The 9,429-nt window shown below is 48.5% G+C and overlaps 1 protein-coding gene across 2 annotated transcripts in view; it reads left to right on the plus strand.

Moving 5' to 3' along the window:
• Window positions 1–9,066, plus strand: part of RABL6 (RAB, member RAS oncogene family like 6) — a 60,032-nt gene extending 50,966 nt beyond the window's left edge. For both annotated transcript variants that reach the window (XM_075772100.1, XM_075772101.1), the window contains 5 exons: window positions 1,236–1,448; window positions 2,114–2,471; window positions 4,309–4,480; window positions 6,232–6,281; window positions 6,915–9,066. In XM_075772100.1, the coding sequence (XP_075628215.1) occupies window positions 1,236–1,448; window positions 2,114–2,471; window positions 4,309–4,480; window positions 6,232–6,281; window positions 6,915–7,112 (991 nt within the window). In that variant the 3' untranslated portion in view covers window positions 7,113–9,066. The remainder of the gene's footprint in view (window positions 1–1,235; window positions 1,449–2,113; window positions 2,472–4,308; window positions 4,481–6,231; window positions 6,282–6,914) is intronic.
• The last annotated feature ends 363 nt before the right edge of the window (window positions 9,067–9,429 follow it).

The raw sequence follows: 9,429 nt of genomic DNA on the forward strand, positions 1-9,429 counted from the left end.
AACTGTGTTACATCCAGGGAGCCTGACGGACTCCTAGCTCTAAATGTCCTTAGGTTAATTTAATTTGGGGAATGTTATAGCATGGTTATAGTGTCTGGGTAGGTGCCTGCTTCAGGGAGCAGCAGAGAAATAGAAATAATTCCAGGAAGCTAATAGCTGCAAGTGAATTCCCAGAGTAGTGGCAGTGTATGATCAGGTTTAATTACAGGATGTGGGGATTAAGGGAGGCAGTTCCCACGGTTTAATTGGCTGATCCTTGCACATTGGACCAGAGATGTTCTGATTGAGCTGAACCAACAGGCTATTCTGTAGCACTGAGGTTCGCCTTTTCCAGCCACACGTTTTCGGCTCGGGCGGTCGCAGCCACCATGTGCCACATCCTTGTGTGGTTCTGTACAGGACTTGTGCCACCCCTGCAGCCAGCAGGGACAGTGCGGCGGGAAGGCTGGCAGAGCCGCTGCCCCGACCTGAGTGACGTTCACCCTGAAGTTGGCCAGAAAAGCCAGACGAGCGACAATCTGCTTTCGAGGGGGAGCATGTCCGAGTGCGTCCTGGGGGGCTGTGTCTGACTGTCGTGGTTTAGCCCCAGCCGGCAGCTGAGCACCACGCAGCCACTCACTCACTCCCCCCCTCCCCTCCTCCTTCCCCCCCCCCCCAGTGGGATGGGGAGGAGAATGGGAAGGAAAAGGCAAGACCTGGTGGGTTGGTATAAGGACAGTTTACTGGGATAGCAAAGGGAGAGGGGAAGACAAAACAAAACAAAACAGTACTTAACAGAGTATACAAAACTGGTGATAGACAATGCAGTTTCTCACCCAAGGACCGTACAACTCAGACCGCACACTCAGACCTGTCCTGAAACCTGACTGTCCCTGAGCCACGCGTCCTGGAGCTGCTGCCGCCCCTCCCCGGCTAGCCCCCTTTTATGCTGAGCATGGTGTCACATGGTATGGAATAGCCCCTTTGGCTAGTTTGGGTCACCTGTCCTGTCTGTGTCCCCTCCCAACCCCTTGTGCACCCCCAGCTGTCCCACTGGCAAGGCAGTGCGAGAAGCAGAAAAGGCCTTGGCTCTGTGTAAGCGCTGCTCAACAACAACAGGTCCACATAACAAAAACATCTCTATGTTATCAACGCTGTTTCCAGCACAAATCCAAAACATAGCCCCATACTAGCTACTGTGAAGAAAATGAACCCTCTCAGCTGAAGCAGGACACTGACCACTGTCTGTTTTGCAGCGATGGAGAGGTGCCCGGGGGGAACCCCATGGTGGCAGGTTTCCAAGATGACCTGGATCTGGATGACAAAATCCCCAGCAGACCCATGCTGGGAGCAGAACGGGTGCCCAGCAAGAACGTTACCCTCTCCAGTGAGGAGGAGGAAGAGGTGAAGGACTCCAAGGTCATACTCATACCTGATGAAGGCATCGACACAGAGCAGGGAAAAAAAAGGTACAAAACACAGCCTGAAGTACGGGGTTGTGCACAAACGTGGGCCTCTTCTTGGTCCTGCCGCTGACTTCTGTGCAGCCTCTGAGAAGTCCTGGTGTCTCTGTCAGCCTGTTCCTCCAGCTGTCAGCTGGGCTGTGCGTGCTGTAGGTGTGACGACTGCTTTATGCTGGGTTTTCGGCACCGGACCTGGCAGCGTGCCTTTGAGCACTGTGCGCCCGTGGTCGCTGGTACGTTTCTGTTTGGGAAAGGCCCAGCCTTTTTCTCAAGTTTGAACAAGAAACTGTAACTGAGTGCTTGAACGTCTGCTCATAGCGATGCAAGGGCAGAGGAGTGGAGTCTTGTGGTGAGGAGAGTGGAAGTCATCATTCGCCACACCTTGTGCTGGAGACCAATGAACGGGACTGTGTTCTCCACATACCACGTCCTGTGGGTGATACAGTCAGGCATGGCCCGCTGGTGCAGGCACCTGCGCGTCAGCATCCTGAGGGATGAGGGCCATCTTCAGCTTCTGAGCGTTTGAACACGCACACCTAGGATGAGCTACCTCTCCTTGGAGATGCACGTTGCAGCCCTCGAGGCAGGCTCAGCTTTTCATTGGTCTTTGTGCTTTGCTTCACAGAATGGGAGAAGGGACAGGGTCTGACGATTTGTTTCTTTCTTCACAGGTCTTCCAGAAATTCTCTGAAACCACAGAGTGAAGCAATTTTGACCAAAGCAACTGACCCGAAGCCTCCTGACAGTTTACCTCCACGTTCTGGGTCCGAAAGAAACAGCAGCAGCAAGCTCAACGCTAGCCTGCCAGCTGCTGCTCCTGCTGCTGCTGCCACCCCAGCAGCAGTCCAGGCCCCAAAGACCACTTCCCAAAGCAAAGGACATGCTCTGAAGCAGAAAGTGGTCAAAGAGGAAAAGCCTGAGGACTCTGACAGTGATCAAGAGGGACCAATAGCTACTCAGATGCTCTCATTTGTTATGGATGACCCAGACTTCGAAAGCGAGGATTCTGACAGCCAGAAGAGGAAAATGGTAAATAACGTGTGTGAATCGCTGTGCGGTGCTGCAAAGCTGAGCTGGAAGTGTTGGGGCATCTCACTGGGCAGAGCTTTCATCTGCTCTCCCATCTCTCAGTGGCAGTCGCAGCAAGTCAGGTGCTAAGCAACCTGAAGAGATTGATATACTCACAAACCCACTAATGCTCTGATTGTTGAAGCTACACGGCAATGAGGTTTGTGCTTACGGGTTTTAAAGTGCTGTTTATTCTCAGTAAGTCCAGAGCACGGTCAGTCCAGTGGTGTGGAAGGTATGAAATAAAAATCTAATGGTCTTCCACCCAAAGTTTAATATGTAGAAGTGTGTGCGTGCCAGAGAGAGAGAACAAGTCAATCCTACAGTCAATCCAGCAATCAAAAAGCCATAACAAAATTTGCTGGGCAAAGTTCCTTACTGGAGTAGGAGAATCTGCCTGAGAAGGACTCTCCAGCATAGCCAGGTTAGCTGCAAAGGCTCTGTGACACTGAACACGTGGGCAGCTGCTCAGTGCTGCCTGCAGGTGTCTGCTCAAATAGAGCAGACAGGGGAGCCCCCTCTGCACCCCTCGTCTGTTAAAGATGGAGAAAACACAAGCATCTTCTAGGAACTTGCTGCTGTGGCTCTGGGTATCCCTCATTCCAGTGATCTGCACTCGCAGCCAGCAGAGCAATCTCTAGAAACTGCTAACCGTGATTTGGGACAGGCGATTGCTGTTCAGGGTACTCCCGGTGTCTGGGTTAGCTGGTGTTCAGGAGTGGTTTATGTGTTCGCATCATTCCAGAATCCTGCAGAAAGGACAGTTGTCCCAGTTTCTTTGACCTTGCCTGTGTGTCATGGTGTTTATTAAGGAATTTTCCATTCGTTTAGCAGTTTCAGTGTCTGCTTTTCCTGGCACTTTAATACGAAAGCAAAAGTATTTGCAGCAAGTTTACTTCTCTTAGCATGTGATGATGAGAAATGGGATTTGTGAGGGAGCTTGCCTCACATCATTGTCACGGAGACGCCCCACGACTTGTGAATGCTTTTCAAGATCAAGGTTTACCAGTCAGGCAAAGCAGTAAAACCACTACCGTTAGCGAGGAGGGAGGCATTGCCTAGGTCAGCAGTAGAGCGAGGCCATGTTCGGTCAGTATGGAGGATATATAGAAAGGATGGATAACAAATCCTGAAGAGGATCAGTTGGCAGATATCAGATGGTCGTTAAAGTTCATTTCCATTCCCATTGTGCAGAGACAGAGGATTTTTTGGGTGATATCCAGTCTCCGCAGCATCCTGGGATTTAGCCCACGTTGAAGGGGCAAATTTGGCCTGGGAACACATTCCCTTTTGACTTGATGAAGGGAGTTACTCTGCAGACATAGGCCACTTCCTTGGTCCTGCTGCTCATTGCCTCTCATATGCGAGACCCCACAGAGCTACACAGCAAAAAGGTTTTGTCTGTCAGGTCTGGAAGTGAGTTTTCAGCCTATTAAATTTGATTTTCCCCAAAACAGAGGTGCCTCTCCAGGGCAGTTAGAGGCTGATGCTGCTGAGCTAACACAGTTAAAGGTCTCATTTAATCCCTTTACATCAGGAATTTGATTTTGGTAGCGTGAATGGGAAGTTATCAGAGCACACTTTCCAGTGCCAGTGCTACCAATGCATTTTACCGAAGCAAGAAATAGATCGAGCTTATAAGATCAAGGGCATTGATTTCCAGGCAATAACAGCTCAGTTCAGCTACCATTTCCTTCCCTCCTCCCCACCTGCGAACCGCTGACGTCTTTGTACACAAAATGCTCAGAGGTTTTGGTTGAAAGATTTGTGTGTGTTGTCTGCCTTTTCTTGTCTCTAGGATGAATTCCCGGTCCGGGAAGATCTCTCTGAAATATCGGATGATGATACCTCGTTGGCAAAGCCACCCCAGCCTGTGAAATCAACAGTCCACTCCTTTAAACTGAAAAATGACTCAGATCTCTTTGGCTTGGGTTTGGAAGAAACCGGTCCCAAGGAGAGCAGTGAGGAAGGTAAAGGTCGCACCTTATTTCCACTTGTGCTGATTTTGTTTGTCAGGCATCTGTTTTTTTCCAAAATGGTTCCAGGGTGTAAGCAAACCAATTTGCACTAAATAAAATACCCTGTAACTTCATGCAGTGCCCTGTGTGAGTCTTCAATGTGATTTAACACAGCACAAAGAACTTTCTTTACGTTTTTCCCCATGGGGAGGGGGGAACTTGGCTCGTCTGTGGCACCAGCCATGTATTATTTTTGTCCCAGCTGGAAGCAGAAGCGCATCCTTCACAAGCTGCTTCCGTGTAAGGCTTCCCGCTTAGCCTTGCGTGCCTGGGAAGAGGTGCTCAGCATTGCAGTGTCCACCCCCTCAAGAATTTGGATCAATTTGAGCAAAATACTCTGATACACCCTGCCAATTTGCTCTTCTATTTTTGGGAAAGATGGGATGCGGTTCCGATCATAACCTAAGCATTCAGGCTTTTTTTTTTTTTTTTTTTTTTTACCCCCCATCCCCTGAGGGAACAAATCTTACTTGCACAAATTATTTCTGCTGTCTTGGCATTACTGCAAAGCAACTTCCTATAGATCTGCCCCTGATGTCACCACGAAAGATGAGAAATTAAAGACTTAAGGGGAGAAAAAGCTGTAAGCAGCACCAGAGAGAGATCTCTTTGAATAGCTGTTCCAAAAGTGTAAGCAAGGTGTCACAGGCTGCGATGGTTTCATCAGCTTGTCGCTTTGAGTTGCTGAACAGCACAACTTGAAATAGCTAGAAGTGCATTTGCAGAGGCCCAGGTCAATAATTTAACTTGTTTAGCATCTTTAATAATTCAACAAGGGTTCGTCTTATCTCCTCTCATCTTTCTGGAATGAATATAAAAATATGTCTTGGTAGTCAGTCAGTTGGAGCTTGACCAGAAATTAGACTTCTCCATGGTTGACTTGTATTTACAGATCAACCAAGGAAAAGAATGTGTAGGTAAGGTTGGCAGTTGGATACTGCACATGAAACGTTGTGCAGTTATAAATCCTCGTGTGAAACAGCCGAGTAGATACTCTCCTGTTCAAGGAGATTCTCTGCAAAGGCAGTGGATGTTCAGCAGTCTAATTAGCAGCCAAGTCATCAACCATAATAACATGGGACACACGATTTGACAGTGATAGACTCAGGGACTCATTTGATATCCTTACAGAGCCGGGCTGCAGCACTGACGCTTTGGCCTCGCGGTGATGTAATTTCCATACACCGTTTGACCAACAGTGAGTGCTAACCTGCTGGGGTGCTCCCATCTGCTGGCGCTCTGTCCTGAATGGTCCTTCCAGTCCTGGCTCCGCTCACAGAAGCACAAACCGTGCCTGGCGGGATTTCTGTCTTCCTTTGAATATTTAGTGGTCAGAGGGAAATTGTTCCCAGGAGCTCTTCTTTAGTTCTGGGAACAATAATCTGGTCCCAGTTTGGCCTTTGGCCTCTGTATTTGTTTCTTAGTAGCTGTGATACAGTGAACATCCAGGTCAGCGTTGGTAACACAGAATAACATAGATAATATCATGCTTATAATGAAACTAGATGCATCTGGTTAAATTAGGGTGTGACTGCTGGAGCCTGGGTTGGTTTGTAATGGAGCACCGTTTGTCCTGAGGACTCGGGATTGCCTTTGCACATGGCTCCAGGATGGAGCATTTTGTTCTCAGAAACTGGGGCAGAATTGCATCGCTGACAGTCTAAATTAATTAAAAAGAATGTTGTTTTTTTTTGTTTGAACAGATAAACAACCTTCCAAGGAGAAAAAGAAGAAGAAAAAGAAAAGCAAAGAGGTACTATTTAATTCCTCAGAGCTGACCTGCCATATTATCGACCAGCCAAGGAGAGGGGTGGCCTTCTACAGCATGCTCTGTGTTCCGGGTGGACTTCCTTCCATCCTCCCATCCTACAGCCAGATCTGTGCCTCCCAGGCTCTGCAGACCATTGATCAATTTGCAGCTTAGAACCAAGCTTTTAGAACAGTTGAATTTTGAAGAGGAAGTGTGTGAATTTGTAAAATCTGGGATTAAATAGAGCAGTGCATCTCTGCTGGGCTGAGTCTGTTGATAGCACTGTGACTTTTTCCAAGCTATCAGGAAAAAGGGGTGTCCCCGACAGACATAATCTCAGAAGCAGCGAGGGAAGTCTGCAGGAGGCTTTGTCTTTGACATTTCTGCCTGTCCAATACTGTGGTATTGTCAGGCACAAACTGCCTGACAGACCAGTGCTACATATAAACCAGATGGTCTTTCTTCTCTTCTGTCCAATGTCACAGAAGGGTCTTCTGGAATTAACTCCAAGCCAGCCTAGGTAGTAGATGCTTCACCCTAAGGAAGGTTCCCGTCAGAGCCAAGTTTCAGGGCAGTATATGCTGGTTTACTGGCATGCTCGGAGGATTTACTAATAAAAATGTTCTCATTTTGCAGGAAGAGGAGAAGTCTGTGAAAAAGAAGAGCAAACACAAGAAGAGCAAAGAGAAGGAAGAGAGCAAAGAGGAGAAGAAGAAAAAGAAAAAGAAGAGCAAGGAGAAAAACAATGAGATAGATGAACTTGAGGCTTTTCTTGGAGGAGGAGGAGCCAGCATGAGCAAGCCGCGAGGAGGTGGGGACTATGAGGAGCTGTAGGCTGGCCGCATGTACATGCAGCGGACTCTTCTGTCATGGCTGTCTCCATCTTTTCTTACGAGTCACACCAGGACAGGTGCAGATGTGTAAAGCTTTGGCCGTTTGCCATATATTCTCTCAAAACAGAGCTGGCAAAACACAAGCTTTACATCTGTGTGTGCTATTCTGGTGCATTTGTTACACACACAAAATCCAGCTGAGATGTACTTGAGTAAGGGGAAGGTTCAGGGCACGGTTCCCAGGCCCGCTTCCAGGCTGTTGTATTTTCTCCTTCCAGACATGCCCCGTCGGGTAGCTGGCAGGGTGTGGGAGGCAAAGGGAACCTGCCTCCTGCTCCCCCCCGCTATATTCCACTCCCGCACACCTGAAACTCCCGTCTTGCTAAAAGGAGTGCAACAAAACATGCCGCATGAACGCATCGTGCTCGCCTGTCTCAAGTCTTTAACTTTTTATCCTTCCTATTTTTTTAATGAGAAAGGTGGTATTGGCCATTGCTCCACCCAGCAGTCGATGAGCTTTAAATTGAGCAGATCATGCTATGGTACAGCTCCCTAAAACAGCAGCCGCAGGGCCAGAGTGAGAGAGGATGTGTGTGATTTTGAAGTCCTTTGAACGGGACCTTTCTGCACAGCAGCTTAATTAGCACTCACTGGTGCTGCTGTTGGAATTCATGAAGCCCCATTCATTTCCGTGGCCCTGGTGTCTCAGACACTACATGTAAGCTGCTATGCAGTTTGGGAAAACAATGCAAAGTGCAAAGCTAACCTGAAAGAGGGAGAGAAAAATCAGTGCTTCTCTGCATTTCCCACCCTTGAATTTGCATATACTAGAATCCCTTCCCTTCGGTACCTCTCAGGGACATGACTCTCATGTGGAAATGAAGATATCCAGAGCTTCAGAACTGTCTATAGGGAAGTGTTAGCATGGCAAGGCATTTGCTTCTCAGGCATTTTACAGTCACGCTGTAAAACACAGGCTGCCTCTCTAACGCTGAGAGGGACCACCACTGTAGCGCAGACAGCGTCCTTCCTGGCCCAGCTTCTGTCAATACTGCAGCTGTGTTTACAGGGCCGAGCTTCCTAGCAGCCAGCGTGCTGCCTTTCCCTACCCTATCCCATTCGTGCAGCCTCCTATCCCAGGAGTTTGGGAAACCTTTTAATTTTTGCTTTGAACTTAGACCCGTGGATCAGTGCCTGCTCAGCAGCACCGGTTGCCATTGGATGGGCACTACGAGCCAGCCCTTCGCACTTGCCTGTGTCTCAGTGAGCAGCCCCTGTGTTTGATGGAGCGTGTTAGTTCTCCGTACTCCCTTCTATTTTGGTTCTGGTGTCCCTTTCACAGCTCGGACAGTGAAGCTCCCTCGAGGATCTGTGCATTACATTACCCTGTTGCTTGCAGGTTGATTTGAGGTTTGGTTTTGTTCTCCCTCTCCCCTTTTTGTTGTAAAATGTAAACCATGAAATCCAAAGTGGGGTTTCCTTCTACATCCCTGTAAAACGAGGTGTTTTTTTGATCCGTTATCCACTCCAGAGTTGTGTTGAACAGCAGGCAGTTACCTGCTCCATTTTTCTTTTTCTTTCCCCTAGCCCCCAAAATGCGCTTGTAACTGTTTCCCTATAAAACAAACGGATTTTTTTGCTGCATGAGCAGTATATTGTTCAGCTCTGTTTACCATTAGCGTTTGCCTACTTCTCTGAGCGTTACTACATTTCGTGTGACAGTGTAGGGAAATGCATGGGACAGCTCAAACTTTGCACGTCTGGGGAGGAAAAAGTGGATTGGGACGCGACTGGTTTGTGGCCTCTCTTGTGAAAGGGCAGGCAGGTGTTCCAGCTTCAGCTGGCTGCGTTCCTGAAAGTGCTTCTGTTCTGTGAAGATTTTTGGGTCATGTTCCATTTTGCATCGAAAAAAAACTTGGTACAGTCCATTCTGACTATAAAGCTCTGTTGTACAACTGCCTCTGCACATCTTCTTCTCCACCGCCAGCGTGTCTGCCCGGGCTCGGGAGCCGCGTGTCCCTCCAGGACTGTTTCACAGCAGGGCATCCCGCTTCACCCCTTCCAGTTAAGGAACTGGGGTTGTTTAGCCTGGAGAAGAGGAGGTTGAGGGGAGACCTGATCGTTCTCTACAACTGCCTGAAAGGAGGGTGTAGTGAAGTGGGTGTTGGTCTCTTCTCCCAAGTAACTAGCAAAAAGACAAGAGGAAGTGGTCTCAAGTTGTGCCAGGGGAGGTTTAGATTGGTTATTAGGAAAAATTTCTCCACCAAAAGAGTGGTCAGGCATTGGAACAGGCTGCCCAGAGAGGTGGTGGAGTCACC

The sequence above is a fragment of the Balearica regulorum genome, chromosome 20, assembly GCF_011004875.1.
Source record: "Balearica regulorum gibbericeps isolate bBalReg1 chromosome 20, bBalReg1.pri, whole genome shotgun sequence".
NCBI lineage: Eukaryota > Metazoa > Chordata > Aves > Gruiformes > Gruidae > Balearica > Balearica regulorum.